This window comes from Callospermophilus lateralis, chromosome 2 (genome assembly GCF_048772815.1).
Source record: "Callospermophilus lateralis isolate mCalLat2 chromosome 2, mCalLat2.hap1, whole genome shotgun sequence".
Lineage (NCBI taxonomy): Eukaryota > Metazoa > Chordata > Mammalia > Rodentia > Sciuridae > Callospermophilus > Callospermophilus lateralis.
This window is the reverse complement of record NC_135306.1, coordinates 200,071,405-200,088,846: the sequence shown is the minus strand read 5'-3', so window position 1 is coordinate 200,088,846 and position 17,442 is coordinate 200,071,405. Positions and strand designations below refer to the sequence as shown.

Here is a 17,442-nt window from a genome sequence, read left to right as displayed (position 1 = left end):
CAACTGGTAGACATGGACAAGGCTTGAATATGAAGGCACATTTTGAATAACAAGAAGAGACAATACATATCTTACTCAGTTTCTGCAGCTCAAACAGTGATTTGCAACACTTACAACAACCCAAAAAAGAAAACAAGCAGAAAAAGGAAACACCTTAAGTAGCCAATTATAGTGAACTAGTAGAATACTGAATTAATCTTGATTGACTCATTGAATATTAAATTGCAATTTAAAAATGATGCTTTTGAGAATAAAGAGAAGTATGATACATTGTTGCACATAAAAAGTAGATTATATTGTAACTACTAAAGTGATTGTAACTTGCTGAAATTATGTAGAACTATGAACTATGGTGATCAACCACTTAGTTTACCAGGGATTATCTTGGTTTGAATATTGAAAATCTTATACCCTAGGAAATCCTTCAGGTCTGGATAAACTGGGATGGTTGATTACCTTATTGTGAATAAGGATTATTAAAAAACAAGGTAAGTCAATCTCCTAATCAGTGGGTGCAATTAATTTCTAAAATTGTTTTATAATTATAAAATTCTTTAAAAGAAAAATGGAGAGGAAAAACTAAAGCTATAGAATACATTTTTCACTTTGGGACAAAGCCTATTTTCTATTGGCCAATGTCATTTGATTCCATATTAATGAAAGGATAATTGGGAAGAAGGTTATGGCAACAATTTTAATTCTTCTTTTGGACATTGATGGTGTCTTATAAGGAGTTATGTGAATTCAGTAAAAACAATTACTCGAGATCATAAAAATGAGTAAAATAAAATTCCTAAGTAAATCATGGGTTTGGAGTGGGGTACTCATGTATATTTCAGAAGTGGGGAAAATAAGAAATAAAATCTTGTATTTTTTTGATTTGTTCTGACTTCATTATTGTTTTCAATGGGTCTGCCACTGCCATTCCCTTTTCTCTAATTAAAGCAGGAGCGATGGTCATGTATTCTGGTCGTGCTGTGATTGCTGGGAGTGAGCAATACATTATTAACAACACAGTCCACGAAGATATTACTCAGGATTTACAAATGTACTGTCACAATACTAATGACCTGACCCCTCACCATTCCAGTTCAGATTGAGTGTATGTGAATATGATGAACCCCCGTGGTCTGACATTTCAAGACTAAAGAAGGATGGGGAGACACTCACTTGAGAATCACCCACTTTAGACAAGAACACAAAGCTTTATTCACTTACAGCTAATTTTGAAAACTTAGCATGGAAAAATGGTTAATCTCCTTTTTTAAAATTGTAATTACAGGAAATATCTTCCACAGATAGTCCTTAAGAAAGTGGAAATATCACAGGAAATGAAAATTACCTTGTCCCATACACCTACCACATTTGGAACTGGTAGATTAGAGCTTTAGGTTGAAGGATGACCTCAGTGTCTTCCTAGTTAACATTCTTCCTAGGTAAGGTATTGGTATCTTTGAACATGAACAGGAATTGAAAAGCAGGATGGCTTTTGCCTGAGACTTGGCACTTTAATTATGCTGTTTTCACACATGGTCTTCTTCCTGAGGATGTCTATGGTACTTAGTGTCTGCATTATATAGTCTGCCAGCTAATTAAATACTTATGCCATAACTAGTTTTCTGACTGTTGTGAATTTCTAAGGGTTTTTATCCAAAGGGGTAAACTCTGATTCTGACTCTCTTTGTAACTCTCTTAACATCTTCTGGTCAGAGTAGCTTCTTGATAACAACTGATGACATGGCTCTGGTAATTTATGCAGACATTGCAGTCTTGTTGCTTTGAACATCACCAGGATTTGAGTATGAAGATCTGGGAATGAAACAAGGTTCTCAGGATTGCTAGCTGTGACTGTGACAGGTATGTGTTCACCTCTTTGAATTACTTATAAAATAGGGATAAGCATTCTTTCTTGAACATAGATAATTAAATGAAATAATTTTATGAAATAGTCACCTGTAAAGCATTCTATAAATACACATTTTGATTATTACTTGAGATTTGAGTACTCATAGTATTTTCTCTAATCATTCTTTCTTCTTTTGCCTATAGGTTAAAAGGAGGGAGACAATGTAACCAAGGGTCAGAGTAGGAGTTGGGGAACTTTAAGAGACATGTTCAAATATAAGCTGTACCATTTGGACAATTAAGGGACTGGGTAGTGACCACTTAGAACTTCCCTAATGGAATGCTGATTCTCCAAGAATATGTCATGGCGTCAACCCTATGAGATATTGATGGATTGATTCTTTATTACTTATCGTTATCATTTTATTTCCCTTAAAACAATGATACAAAAGGAACTTCAACAAAAATGTAGATGGGAAGGAGTTAAAGATAGTTTAAAGGAATGGCATGGGTCAGTCATGGATCTTTTCTACCAGATGCTGAGTCGTCCTATTGCTAATGGAAGAAACAACCACAAAGCACTACTACTGAAAAGCCTAGCCAAAGGGAGATCTAGTGGGAAATCATGTTCTGCAGCACTTATTCTGCTTTTTTCCAATGTATGAAAGTTTCCCCAAATAAGAAATATGACATCACAATGTGTTACAATTCCCACATTTGCTGAATGCGCTAGAGATGGGGCTGTGGTTACTCCATTCCAAGACCAGATGGAAACATGGAGAACCAGTTCAGACTGCCTTAAGAAATGGGGTAACATTGTCTCTTAGAAGCTAAATACTAATGCTTAAAAGAGGTAGCAAAACCCAGAAGAAAGAGTTTAAGGAAAGCTATCATTTTCTATTGGTGGGGATTCCTGATCATGGGGAGGTTCTGGAAAATTTATTTCTGTTTCTTCTCCTCCTTCTTCTTCTTGGACTGGAATAATTTCAATGTCTTCTTCATTCTTTGTTTGAGAAGGTACTTCAGTTAGCTCAACCACTTCTTCTTTTATTTCAATTGTCTGTTCTTTCTTGTCTTCAGCTGACAGAAGAACCACCTTCTAGAACACAAACAGATTTTTCTTGACCTTTACCATTGGCACCTCTCTCAACCATCTCTATACATATTTCTCAAAATCCTTCAAGTTTTTAGGCTACTTATGTTGCTTACTATATGCCTCCCAACACCAGGATTAATTTCCCAGGTGGTGAAATCCTTATCAAGTCACTTATCAAAACTGAAGTCTGAGTAAATCCCCTGGGCTGCAGGCATTTGCCACTGTGCCTGGAATGATCACCTAGCAGGGAAAAGGAACAGTGCAGTAATAGAGGATCCAGACCCTGGTTCTAATTTGCCCTCAGTGGTTACAGTCCTGACAGAGCAATTTTCTCTCTCTGATTCTATTTTCCACAACTGCACAATAAAGGGATTAATAATGATTTCTAAGTTCTGTTCCAAGTCTAATGGGTTGTGGTTCCAAAGCAGCTGTTACTAGATCTATCACTGGGATATTCATATTTCCCAAATTTGGAGCCTTTTTGGACCTACCTACAATTTTGGAAGAGAAACTGGGAGAAATGGGTGGGAGGAAGAGAGGATTACTGAGAAATGAAATCAAAGAACTAGTGATTTAACCTTCAACCATCTGTAAACATCAGGTATGGAATCATGACAGCAAGTGGAAGAAAAGGTTAGTGAGAAAGTTCACATATTATAGAACTATCCCTTCTGTCTAGCTATAGACATATTTCTAATTTCAAAGATAGTTTTTTTTCATTGCTAGTAGCTAGTATTTTCTGCTCCCCAGAAATACAGCAGGACCTTTTTTTTTTTTTTTTTTTTTTTTTTTGGTATGTGTGGAGTTCCCAGTTCCAGAATCTCATTGGATCACATTATCCACATATGATCCTTTGTAGATGTGAATTTTCGAGAGGGGTGTTATGGACACAGTGGCTCCTACTTACAGCTTGGGGCCTGGAGCAGGTTCTTTTCCACTCATTCTCAACAATGCCGGCAGTCACAAGTTTCTGGAAGAAGGCAAAGATCAGTATCACTGACAAAACGCCCTGAAAAACAATGGAAGAATGAAGGTGAGAATGTAATAATGGCACAGAGAGTATGTTTGGTGTTCTGTGAATGACTGATAACTAAAATCAAATAAATGATTAAAAGATCTGTTCTTTAGCTAAGTAATGACTAGCTGGGAAAACCATTAGTATGGAAGACAGTGACTTTATAACCTGAACCCTTAACGCAACTTCAGGCATATAGCAGATGGTTAATGCATGTTGCTGACAGAAGAACAGTCAGTTGAATAATCAGTTTTAGGTAGGAAATAGTAAGTGCCGAGTCCTAAATTTAAACTGTATTCAGCTTTTGGTGCAACCCTCCACAATTGAGGGATGAACATTTTTTTTTCCCTCAAACTCTGATATCTTAGGAATTTTTTCCATGTTTATATTAATGATCATGATAAATATTAACACCACAAATGATATTAATAATTAATATTGAAATAATTAGCACTTTTTATATTCTATACACTGTTCTAAGTGCTTTGCATATATTAACTCATTTATTCCTAAACAAACAAACAAAGAAAACGCTATAAAATGACTGCTGTAACTATCCTCATCTTACAGTTGAAACTGAGGCAGAGTATAGATAAAACTCTTGCCAAGCCACATTTGCAAAAATTAGCAGACTTAGACATTATGGATCTGGAGTTGATAATTGGAATAAAAATGACATATTTCTTCCCTGGAGAGAAATCCAGTTTCACACTTACCAAGAACATGGATTGTATGCTGTAACAGTATTTTGTGGATGGAGAGTTTTCCTCAGAGGGCTTAGTGGGTTTACAGTTGTATATGTCAATATACGACACAGGAGTTTTAAAAATATTCAGACTCTCCATTTTTAAGAAATGTGAAATCGTAATATTGAGTATGTCCATGATCACAAGAATTATTCCAGAAATGGCAGCAAAGAGGCTCAATGAGTTCATTGTTACTTTTGCTTGGACCTGAAACAGATAAACAGATCCATTAACTATGTTTAACTTCCATTTGGGAATTATCAGTGAGGAATCCCAGATGTCATTTCTCTGACACCTAAAATTACCAGAGTTCTTTTCTAATTGGTTTTTAGCCCCATTGTCTCTATCAATAAAATCTACATTATCCATATACTGTATTTATGTAAATAAAAACTCAAGTATCTCGTTCCTTTTTTCAGTCTTCTCCATCTCATTTGATGCTATGACCATCCATTCAGTTTATCAAGCCAAGTATCTAGGAATGATCTTTGATTCCTGTATTGCATAACCTTATACTTATTTTACGGTCACTTTCCTACCTACTAGGTATTTGATAAATATTTGTTGAATACATGAAGATGAATGACACCCAGATGATTATCTCTCTGCATAAGGAGGCAGAGGAGAGAGATTTTTGCATTACACTTAGGTACGGTACTGTGGGTGTAGGTTTGGAAGGAGCAGATAGCACCCTCCAGGACTGTGGTGTCAAAGAGAAGCAAGAAGTAGCAGCAGCAGCTATGACACCACTGCCTGCTCCCTGTTGACGTAGGATTCAATCCACCCTGGTCAACCATCTTTCAAGATACAGTTAGGACTGGTGTCTCTGGGTAGTATAGGTGAGAGACTGTCAATGTGTATGTCCTGCCTTTCAGGGATGGTACAAGGTTGAAACAGGAAGATATATGTGACAAGTGCCACAGTGGCATGGGATTGTTGATGATGACTTTACAACACACACATTCTATCCCTGGCCATGTGATCTACAGAGGGCTACTCAGTGGGTCTGGCTGCATTTGGATAATAGAATAGTTGTTCTCCCCAAACTGAGTTTGTTAGACCACTTCTAGAGGGGACTCATCTCAGTTCACGCAACCCCTCACTGACTTTACAAGTAACTCAGACTTTACAAGTGACTCGGCTTAGTAAGTGCAAGTGTTGGGAGAGGCTTTTTTTGAGAGGAAACTGGCTGTAAGCTCCTTGTCACCCATCCAGAATCAGGTGCTCCTCAGGGGAGAGTCTTCCTGGGTGTGAATTTGTAGGTGTTATCAGAACAAGAGCACATGGAAGCTCCTAGCTTCTGAAATACTGTCACATGTTACTCCATCCCATTCTCATACTGATTTCCCCTAGTAGACACAGGAATGGTAACCCTTTCCTATGGTACCATCTCCATCTAGTAGGTGACACCTCAAGAGGTTCATAGAGAAATGGACTTGCTCAAGATTATAACTCAAGATTCTAACTGAGCTAGGGCATGAATCAGTCCCAATGTTGATGACACAATTGTCCTCAGTGCTGGTCTAGAAGAAATGGCACGGCTTTCAGAAAGGTCTGTTATTTTCACACAGCACTTAACGCTGACAAGATTGTAAGCACAGTCTTCATGGCTCTGCCTTTAGCTGTGCTTCTAAGGACATGCATAAAGTAGATCTCACTTTCAGGTTTTGCAGGAATGAAATGACAGCCAGCACTGTGGAGGATCCTTTGCTTTTGAGAGTGGAGAGTCTGTGATTCCAAAGCTCTTTAAAAGTCCTTCCTTGTTTTCAATTGAGAAAATAGCTATTTCTCTGATGTGTGTGAAAGAAGGACATACGGTTACTTGCCAGACTCTTCCTGGAGGTTTTCTCTGCTGCTGCCAGGAGCGATCCAGAGGTAATATACTATAAGAAGAGAGGTGAGGAGGTGGGGGGGGGAGGGGGAGAGGGTGGGAGAGTTGGGAAAACGGGGAGAGAGGGAGATCACATTTTAACATTGAGAACTGGTTGTAAAGAAGTCGTGAACATTTCCAGCCATTTTCGCTGAACCATTAACCCATTTTACAAGTGCATTCATTTCTCTTCCTTATTCAGGTTTGCCTATGTTCAGTCCATGTTATTCAACCACCTGGGAATGTGTAACTTGGACTATAGTAAGGGCAAAGAAAACCCACATTTTCTTGTTACTCAGTACACCAAGCAGATAGACATGCCTTAGTTTGTTTCATCAAATTGAAACAAAAAGCAGCAGCAATAATAACACCACTACTCATTATTGGTGTAGATTGTAGTCAGCCCCAGACCACCATCTTTCAAGCTACAGTTAGGGCTGACGTCCCATGTAGCACAGGTGAGAGAATATCAGTATAAAGAAAAAGTTTGAGGAGTTTTCTTTTCCTTGTGTTTGTAACTCGTGAGAATGTTCTTTGGGGCCACAGTGATGCCCATGAGGTGTGAATGAATAGAGAAGGAAGAGTTGAATGTGAAGGCACTTCATTAATATGTCAGCTGCCCCCGGAAAGAACTGTGGTTGTTTCTCATCTTCCTTTCCTAATGTTCATGCTGCAAATCAGTGGGAAGCTCTTATTCGAACTCATTTCTATTTGTTCTGAAATTCTCAACTCTGGTCTCACAGTGGCAGCCAGGAAAAGTGCCCTGGGGAAATAAACATCGATGCCCCATGCCATTCTCAGGTGGGATTTCAGGTTTGGAAAACCTGCAAATGACACAGCCCAGTGGAATGTTGCTGAGCTCATAAAGGGAAATTTATCTGGGTTGGGACTAATTTCACCAGGTGCCATAGTAAGTAAACAATTATAAGGAAGAAGAGCAGATGGGCGGACATGCTGCCTCTGGCTTTCCCAAACACCAAACATCGAGTGCCTCCTCACCTCCAGAATCGACTGGGGAGGTCCAGCTTGGAACCCCCTTTCTTCCCAGTGTGGGTCACACAGAGCATCTTTTTCTGAACTCATCTGAAGCATGACCACTAACCCTCAACCCTCTGCTAAGCCAACCTCTCTTCCCACCAAACCAATAATCTATTTCCTGCCCATGCACTTTCCTCAGTACACAAATGGTCTACATTTTTTTTAGTATTTTTTTTCACCATTTTACAAGGGGTCATTATATTTTTCACTCACCAGAATGCCACCCCAGAGGGGATACCACACAGTCACACAGATGGGTGCATAGACCCCCGTGGGGATCAGCAGCAGCCCTCCCAGGGCCATGTGGAAGAGCCCATTCATGATCTGGACAGCCTGGGAGAGAAGAGGAGGAGGATGGTGGATGAAATCATCACTGTTGGCAGGCAAGCGAAGGTGGGAAGCCTTGGCTCTAAATTGGAACTCTGCCAGTTGCCTATAGGAAGTAGCAGTGGTGCCAAGGATTTTGCCTTTTTCTTCTTCAGATACATTTTTTCCCATCATATGAGGACATTTCCAGGACACAAGCATTCTAGCAATAGACTGAGATGAAAGGCCCTTAAAGCTACATACTTCTAAACCAATGGTGACATCAAACCCCCTACAGGGACCCAGTTGATAACTTCTTTGGCACATCTCTGTGCGGACCTGCTGTGTCACATAGGGAGCATGCCAGGTCGGATAACACCCCTTCACTTTGGACTGAATCCCACACATGGCCTGTAGCATCCACTTCTGTAGACCAGAGAAGCTCTAGGATTTGGAGTGTAGGGTGACTGACTTACCCCCAAAGCCTTGGATTCCCTCATGAAGAAGCTTTGGGTGGGGCCCACCAGCGGCAGCGTCCACTTGAGGTTTACTTTTGGAGCAGGTTGCATGGAGATAGGGCCCTTTGTAGGGAAAGTTCCACTCAAGGAGTTTCTGGGTGTTGTCATTTTGTTCTCAAAACTCCTAAAATTAAAAACAGTAATAAAATAAGGAGCGCGAAGACAAGGTCTTTGACAATCTCCTATCACGCATCTGAAGGCTTCTCTCAGCGTTCCCTCTGTGTGTCTTTGAGGGTAGGCAGCGCTCCTCCCTGTTGGCCTGGGATCTGAGGCAAGACCTACTACTGGGTTCTGAGAACCATCTGCAGGGGCTCTTGGGACACATGGGCCTAGGAATCTCTGCCAGCATTCTCCACAACCTGGCTTGGGGCATACTTTACCTTAAAAGAAAGCTCATGCATGTGTGTCCACATGTCACAGTGGTCTTCCTTCTTCTTCCTTTTTCCTAGTGCTGGGGTTCAACCCCAGGCCCTGTGCATGCTAGGCCAGGCACCACCACCACGCTACACCCCAGCCCCATCCACGACTTGTTTGTCTCTCAGTCCTGGATGCCTTTATTTAGGCTTCACTATTGGAAAATGTACTTTCTATTGACTTCTGTTGCTTAGTTTCCCCTGCACGTTGCAACAGGCCAGAGAACCCAGTCCTTAGAATATGGAGGGGGCTCTAACTCTGTGACCTTGAGTAAGTCATGTCAAGAAGGTTCTGTGATGCTGCATGCAAGACTGCAACCTCCTGAGTCTGATTGCCTGGGTTTAAATACTAATTCACCTGTTTGCTCTGAGGTGTTGAACAGGTCCTTTAAATTCTCGGGGCCTCAGGTTCTTCAACTATAAAATGGGATTAATAATAATTGTTGTTTTATAGATTGCTGTAAGACTCAAATAGGTGCCTTTTCATGCAGATGTAGCTCAGATGTCATCTCTTCAGAGGAGCCTTCCCTGAACCTTCAACCTATAGTGCATACTCCTCTTTCACTCTCTCCCTCACCACATTGTGTTTTATTTGCTTCTTGGCTTTTATCCTTGAGGGAGACTAGCTGTATTGTGTATCTATTCCCCAAAATGTAAGATCCAGCAAAGTAGAGATTTTGTTCTGTCTTGGTCAGTATCTATAATAATGCTTGAACTTAATACCAGGGTCTGTGTCTCCTTTTTGTAGTTGTGAAATGGTGGCTCAGAAAATTAATCAATTCTCCTGAGGTCCTTTGGCAAGTATGGAATGAGCTGGAAGTTATTATGGTCCTCTCCAAAGGAGTAACAGTGGGGAGATAAAGTGTAGAGGTCATCAATTGTTTGGACCAAAGGAGATGATTTGACTATCATTGTTTAAATTTCTCCTTGCTTGTCAGCTGCTTGATGAAGACTATGTCTAACAGCAGCAGTGACCACATATGGGTAGATGTTTTATTTTTCTCCTAAATAGTATATCACTAGGGCAACTCTATTTTTACAAATTCTTCAACAAATATTACTATAAAATAGCACCATATAAAAAATGACCATATATATTCATAAAACTAGAACCAGTCCACCTATTCCTAAGGATATTGTAGATTCTCATAGCTTTGCCTTATCATTAAAATAATTATACTTAATGACTTCCATAGTATCCAACTCACAGTAATGCCAAAAGATCAGCTGGTAGATTAGCAGGAGCTACTAACTAAACTGGTCAAAATGTGTTAAAAATAGGATTTTATTTTTACAGGTACTATAATCAGCACTGATACTAAAATGGAGACTCAGTTGATCATGCACTACCCTATTTTATTACAGCAACTTCTGCAAATCTCTTCTGGTTTTTGAAGGTGCTGCCATTTCCATGTCTATTCACTAGAGATCTTACAGCCAATGCAGGTCTGGTTTGCATAATGACTTTTAGGTCCACTAACTCCATCATGTACTGAGAAGTTCAAAGCCACCTGACTTCCTCTGCCACTCAGAATAGCTTTGCATTTTTGTCCTTTCTGCCCGCCTGGGTGCTTGTCTCTGAGGATGCACGTTGACTTTTTCCCCTCTGTGCCCTTCTGTCTATCTCCTTCCACGAGGATGTTTGCTTTTCCAAGAAATGGGTTCTTCCTTGCACCCACAGTCTCTTGCTCCATTTATGGTGTTACGCTGCAGAAACAGGTTCACCTCTGTTGCCTGTCATTGTTGTGATGATCTCTGTATAAATTTAGGATATTAGCTACCTTGCTCATTTTCAAACTATTGCTTTGAGAACATAAGATAATTTGCAATTGATAAGGTACCAAATACTCAAAAACCGATTGTTATTACCAGATTGTTCTTATGACTAAAATGGGCTACCCTGCCCCCAGTCCCAAAGCTCCCTTTCTTAAGTCTGCCAGTGTCCCAGCCATGACCCTCCATCTCCCTTTCCTTTACCCCTGCTTATTCAATCTTTGCACTCTGCTCTCTTCCTCCTGCTTCCTCACCACTTACTCCTCAGTGATTTGTGACTAGTTTCTGTTGGAGTCACTCCGCTGAAACTTCTCTGTTTTTTTAAAAAAAAAATGTGTGGCAAAGTCAATGTCCCTTCTAAGCAACGTGCCTCAGATCACTTTAATTCCCCTATTTCCCAGGTTTCAAAAGTTGGAGCCAAATTTTACTCCATCTCCTTCATTTTCCTTTTCAACCAATGTCCAAATCATGCCATTTCTCCCTCTGCAAGTTATTTTGCATATGGACCTTTTTTCTTTATTCAAATATTCTGAGTTTGGTTCTCATTTAGCAGAAAATTCTTTTTTTGGGGGGGGTGTGCTATAGATCGAACCCAGGGCCTCATGTAGGGCTGGTGCTCTACCACTGAGTCATATTCCAATCATTTCCTGTTTTTTTTTTTTTTTACTTTTATGTAAGATGCAACAAACTGCAAAATACAACAGAGTATATTCAAGATTTAAGTAAAAAATTACCTATTTTGTCTCTTTTTAAATTTTTTTTTCAGGCAATAAACCCTAAATCCTTTTTTAAAAGTTTGTTCTTAATGCTTACACATGACAATAGAATGCATTTTGTTACATCATACATAAATGCAGTACAATTTCTCATTCTTCTGATTGTACATGATGTGGAATCACACCAGTTGTGTAGTCATATATGTACATAGGGTACATGTCAGATTCGTTCTACATTATACATCTTTCTACCTCCATATTCCTTCCCTTCCCTTCACTCCCCTCTACCTAATGCAAAGTAACTCTATTGTTCCCTAGCTACCTGCCCCTTATTGTGAATTATCATCCACATATCAGAGACATTCTCAGGAAAGGAAACAATCAATAATGCGAAGAGAGAGCCTACAGAATGGGAGAAAATCTTTAGTACATGCACCTCAGATAGAGCATTAATCTCCAGTATATATAAAGAACACAAAAAACAAATAATTGAATCAATAAATGGGCTAAGAAACTGAACAGACATTTCACAGAAGAAGAAATGCAATCGATCAACAAATATATTTAAAAATTTTTCAACATCTCTAGCAACTAGAGAAATGCAAATCAAAACTACCCTAAGATTTCATCTCACTCCAGTCAGAATGGCAATTATCAAGAATATAAGCAACAATAAATGTTGTCGAGGATGTCGGGGGAAAGGTACACTCAAAAATTGCTGGTGGGACTGAAAATTGGTGCAACCACTTTGGAAAGTAGTATGGAGATTCCTCAGAAAACTTGGAATGGAACTACCATTTGACCCAGCTATCCCATTCCTTAGTTTATACCCAAAGGACTTAAAAATCAGCAAACTACAGTGATGCAGCCATATCAATGTTTATAGAAGCTCAACTCAAAAGAGCTAAATTATGGAACCTCAACAGATGAATGGATAAAGAAAATGTGGTACATATACACAATGGAATGTTATTCATCCTTAAAGGAGAATGAAATGATGGCATTTGCGAGTAAATGGATGGAGCTGGAGAATATCATGCTAAGTGATATATAAGCCCATCTAAAAACCTAAAGGCCAAATGTTTTTTCTGATATGCAGATGCTAATCATTTTCTTTTCTAATCTATTCTTCAGAGGCTCCTAGATCAAATTCTCTAAATCTCTGCTCAAGTCATGCTTTTCCTGAGCTTCAACTCTTGTTGACCTGTTACTGCCAACTAGAGAAACCCTCTCCAGGCCTCTCCAGAGCTTTACAGATCAGCTGCAAGGACTTCCAAAGCTCATGTCCACACCAGAGCCACCGGTCTTCTCCGTTTTGAAATGCTTCTCCCTCCCTCCCACCCTCTTCAAGTTCTTTCAAACTCTGCCGTAGACATTCACATCCCCTGAGACTATTGCTTTTTCTCTGCACCTGATTGCAAGAACTTCCCCTTCAGAGCCCACAGCTCTTAGCATTTGTCACGTCTCACTCACTACTTTCATCCTAACATTTATTCTAACTCTTCTAATGGAGTGTGAATTCCCTACGGGAATTATCTCTCCTACCAGGATCACACAGGGAACATGCTTCTTGCATATTGTGAACTCAGTGAAGTTTAAACTGAACATCAAATTCAGTTACTTCCTCTGAGCAGGTTTGCAAAAGCTCAGGATGCAGGTTCAAAAGGTGACTAGTGAGGTCAAGTCATTTTAAGGGATACCAGGAAAGGAAATCTCTCTCTCTCTCTCTCTCTCTCTCTCTCAAACACACACACACACACCCTTCCAGGAAACCATTATGACAATGTTAAAATTATTACTTGCTGCTGTCAATAGAGCTTCCTCCTGTCTCTAGGGCCTACTCCTAATCCTGGCTTCTTAGGTTATAGATTGGAGGTGGGATTTTGTAGTCAACATCCCCTGCAGAAATGTTAGCTGAGGAGGTTTAACATCACCAAAGTGTACTAATATTTAACAATATATCTTTGAAGACAAAAGCATTTAAAGCAAAATTCATGGAGATATTTTCATAGGATTGTGATTGATCATTTTCTTATTTGGTAGCAGGCAGTCCTAAACACTTCTGTATTTTAGTTTATCCAATCTTCATAATGTGAGGAGTATTTCTATTGGCCCCATTTTACGGATGAGGAAGCCAAGGCACATAGAGGTTTAGCAACTGGCCTAAGGTAGAAGGCTTGCAGGAGGCAGAGCTCCAGCTTAAACCCCGCAGGCTAGAAGCCGTGCTTTAAGGTACATGCTCCAATCTGCCACTTTTGTAGAGTGACTCTGAGTTGGTTGCCCATGGTAGTTCTGGAGAGAGAGAGAGAGAGAGAGAGAGAGTAGCTAAGGGTGTGGGCGAACAGCAAGCCTTGAAATCACCCTGGCTTAAATCAAGATGCCATGATGAAGTCTGACAAAAGAAACCCTAGAGTTAAAACAGAATCTCTACTCTTTAAGATCATCTATGCCTTATCACCTCCCCGTAGTCACTTAATCAAAGAAACAGATTTCTTACCTGGCTCTTCAGGCTCAAGGGCTGATGTGAATGCCTGCCGCTGGGTTCAATCCTTGCTTTGATTTCTCAAGAATCCAGGCCTGGGGGTGGTACTTCTAACAGAAATCAGGTGACAGGAAATCAGTAGCTTCTGCTACCTTGAGTTTTGCTCCAATTATTTAGGTTTTATATAAACTGACCAGAGCTAAAGGAGATACAAAAAAAGTTTCTGCTTCACCAGGAGGTTTCACTTCCTGAAAAACACCCCAGGGGACCGCCTGGTACCCTTCATGGTACCTCAATTAGAAGAACTTTTGCAGCCCCCACCCTGTGAGCAGGTGTGGACGGTGGGTCCCTAGGGAAAGAAGGGCTCTAGAAATTCTCCAAAGATGGGCTTTAGGGCTGCCTTTTGCCCTCATGTTTCCCTTTTATCGGTGAGTAGGTGGGGAGGAGGTATCCATGCGGAGAATCAAGAATTATTGCGCACGTACACTTGGGAGTGCTGTACTTTTGTTTCCCAAACATTGGCCTCATTTGCTCACGTTGAGGGTTTTTGCAGACCCTATATCTTATATCAAATTTAGCAGAAATGGCCTAAAAATATAATTTGGTGCCCAGAAGCTTAAGTCCATATTTGTGGATATAAATTGAAATAGTACTTTTTGCATGGATCTGGCTTTTTTCAGGATGATGCATGGCCATCAAGCTTGGTGCTAGATCAAATGGAGAAATGGTAGAAATTGGAAAGTCGTTTGGGAGATGAATCAAGGAAAGATTTGCTTAAAGATATTATCACCCCTCATATCCGAATATAATCTTTATGTTCATAAGTTGGATTTTTAGTCACTCTTTAATATCTGTATATATTTATTTTATGAGAAACACAGAGCTATAGTTAGCTAATTATTCATTTAATCTAAGGTGTTGAAATATGGCAGCTGTTGAGTAGTTTTAGGTTAATTCCTCTCTCCATTCTTCTTCATCTCTTTTCTTTAAGATGGTTAGAACATAGGGTAAGATTCCTAGTGGGTCTGTATGTATAGGCTGGTGATAGAAATGATAATTACTTAATGTCTGAATCTGTTTTGAGGCTGCTGTAATAGAATACCTGAAACTATGAGGTAGTAACTGTAGCCTATGAGAAACAGAGATTTATTTCTTACAGTTTAGGAGGCTGGAAAGTCCAAGGTCAAGGGCCCTACAACATCTGATAAGGGCCTTTGGTCTGTGTTATTTCCTGGTAGAAGGCATCAGGGCAGGGGTGGGTGCATGCATGTGAGAGAGAGTGTGGAAAGGGGCTGAACTCATCCTTTTATCAGGAACCTACACCTGTAATAACTAACCCATTCCCATGATCATGGCATTAATCCGTCCATGAGGGCTGAGCCCTTGCAACCGAATTACCTCTGGAAGGTCCCACCTCTGAACACTGTTGCATTGGGGATTAATCTTCCAACACATGAACTTTGGAGGACACATTCAGATTGCAGCCTGTGGGGTCCGAATTGTGGATGATCCTGAGGCTTAAGGTTGGAGTCCAGGACGGCCGGCTGGTGAGAGGTGTGTGTCTTCATTTTAGGGAGTGTGCCATCAGGGTCAGGAAGTGGCCAATGTGTGGCCTCAAAGAGGTTTGAGTTTAGTTTGTGCAACTCAGTCTTTGGCACTTTTTTTACCCCTCTGGTTAAGCCCTTTTCTTCCCCCATCGGTCTTGGGTTGTTTGTTATTTTGATCTTCATGGCCAATGAGAAAACAGATGGCTGTATGGGTGGTGCATCCTAAATGAACTTGAACCTCATTTTAAACAAATAACAAAGCCTTTCATTTTGCCGTTGCTAGTTTGGACGGATGGTCCTTGCAGTGCTTGAGTGAGTTGAAATTCCCACTTACGCTCAGGGCTTATCAATAGCATCTTCTTGGATCTGTCACTTTCTTCCCTTTGAATGTCTGAGGATATTTTGCTGCTGTGTAGTATTCTATTACACATTTAAAAGTATTTCTTTGAATTAGCCTCTTGTCGTTACCTACCAGTCTTCTCATTCCTAAAAAAAAAAAGATCGACTTCATGAAGTTAACTTAAAAATTACACCAGTTTTATTTAGTGTTTGCCTGATATGAATTTTTCTTCTATTTATTCCCCTAACTCCTATTACTTGTGTCCTTTCCTTACTCAGCCCTTGGTCTCCATGTCCCTTGAAAGCAAGGATAGTTTTTCTATTGCATGATGAGACTAACAGCTCTTCTGTGGCTACTCAATATTAGGAAGTAACAATACTACCAACTTCTCAGCAAGGCCTGGACGTCCAGGAGTATCTGCTGTTGGAAGGTTTTTATTTCAGAGCATTGGTAAGGGAGATACAGGGTCCCTGAAAAATGAGGCAAAATACCTAACTGAAAATAGAATTTAGTTACAGATCATAAAATCCCAATGTTATGCTTATAATTCGTACTAAGGAAAGTATAAATTCAAGTATTTAAGAGCTTTATAGTTCTTCTGTCCTGTAGGACTACTTTATATTGTTCACAGTACGTAACATTAATTGAATACCTACTTATATGCCAAGCACCACCCATGGAAAAGTATCATAACATGTATTGTAGAGATTCTGTTTAATAATTGCAGAAACTATAGTTCAGGAAAAGAGGAAAACTGGCCCCAAATCACAGTTAGTAAATCACCTAATAACTGACGTTTCAAGAGCAGGATAATCACAATTATGTGTTTAAAAAAACCTACTATTAGCCAGGTGTGGAGGGGCACGCCTGTAATCCCAGTAGTCAGGAGGCCGAGATAGGAGGATGGTGAGTTCAAAGCCAGCCTCAGCAACAGTGAGACACTAGGCAACTCAGTGAGATCCTATCTCTAAATAAAATACAAAATAGGGCTGGGGATGTGGCTCAGTGATTGAGTGCCTCTGAGTTCAATCCCCAGCACCAAAAAACAAAACAAAACAAAAAAATTACTATTTATGAAGCGATTTTTAAGTTCTAGATACTGATAGAAATCACTTTACATATTTCATTTAGGGGTCACAGCAAACCCACTAGGTAGACATTATTATTACTGCATATTATTCTAGGAATTTAAAGCACATAAAGTTTAAATATCTGGTTCAAGTCACAGTTTTATGGGGCAAAACCAATATTTAAATCTAGGCCTGACTTAAAAATCATTATCTTTACCTGCCAGGGGTTAAACTTTAAATATTTCTCACACCTCACCCATCTGAACATCACTCAGTTGCCAAAATATTTTTTATCAGATCCTTACCTCCTGGAAAATTTTTAAAAAATGGACCATTTTTTCCTCCTACCATTTCCCTGTTCTTCACCTTTATACCCATACCTATAGAGACAAGCCTGTTAATTTATTTTCTCTGAGTATGCTAAATTTTTTGTTTGCTCAAAGCCCATGAGAGCATAAGATAATAGGATTTGGAGCTAGGCAATCTTGATTCAAATCCTGGTTCTAAAACATACTCCCTTTGTGATCTCAGAAAAGTTAGCTACTTAGAATGTGGGTTTTACGTCCCTGAAAAGGCACAGCTAGCTCAGAGGGGCTGTCAGGACAATCGAGATGACACAGGCAGATCCCTCATGTCCAGAAGATATTGTCAGCGAAAGGCAGTGATT

At 39.8% G+C, this 17,442-nt stretch overlaps 1 protein-coding gene across 2 annotated transcripts; it reads right to left on the bottom strand.

Moving 5' to 3' along the window:
• Nucleotides 1–1,922: 1,922 nt before the first annotated feature.
• On the bottom strand, nucleotides 1,923–13,929 carry Ms4a1 (membrane spanning 4-domains A1). Of its 2 annotated transcripts, none has more exons than XM_076844660.2 (7): nucleotides 13,834–13,929; nucleotides 8,393–8,558; nucleotides 7,824–7,943; nucleotides 6,529–6,585; nucleotides 4,673–4,909; nucleotides 3,849–3,950; nucleotides 1,923–2,944 (listed from the first exon to the last, which is right to left on the bottom strand). In XM_076844660.2, the coding sequence occupies exons 2-7, from the start codon at nucleotides 8,540–8,542 to the stop codon at nucleotides 2,723–2,725; spliced, it is 888 nt and encodes a 295-aa protein (XP_076700775.2). In that variant the 5' UTR covers nucleotides 8,543–8,558; nucleotides 13,834–13,929; the 3' UTR covers nucleotides 1,923–2,722. The 2 variants fall into 2 exon arrangements, with proteins under 2 accessions (XP_076700775.2, XP_076700776.2); XM_076844661.2 differs by having other exon boundaries at nucleotides 1,923–2,941.
• Between the last annotated feature and the right edge of the window lie 3,513 nt (nucleotides 13,930–17,442).

Excerpts from the sequence above, each read along its gene's own strand:
- Ms4a1 (XM_076844660.2), bottom strand. The coding sequence starts at position 8,542 with ATGACAACACCCAGAAACTCCTTGAGTGGAACTTTCCCTACAAAGGGC. Across the intron at positions 7,944-8,392 it reads GGGAATCCAAGGCTTTGGGG|GCTGTCCAGATCATGAATGG; the intron begins GTAAGTCAGTCA and ends CTTCTCTCCCAG. Across the intron at positions 3,951-4,672 it reads GCATACAATCCATGTTCTTG|GGCGTTTTGTCAGTGATACT; the intron begins GTAAGTGTGAAA and ends ATTGTTTTTCAG.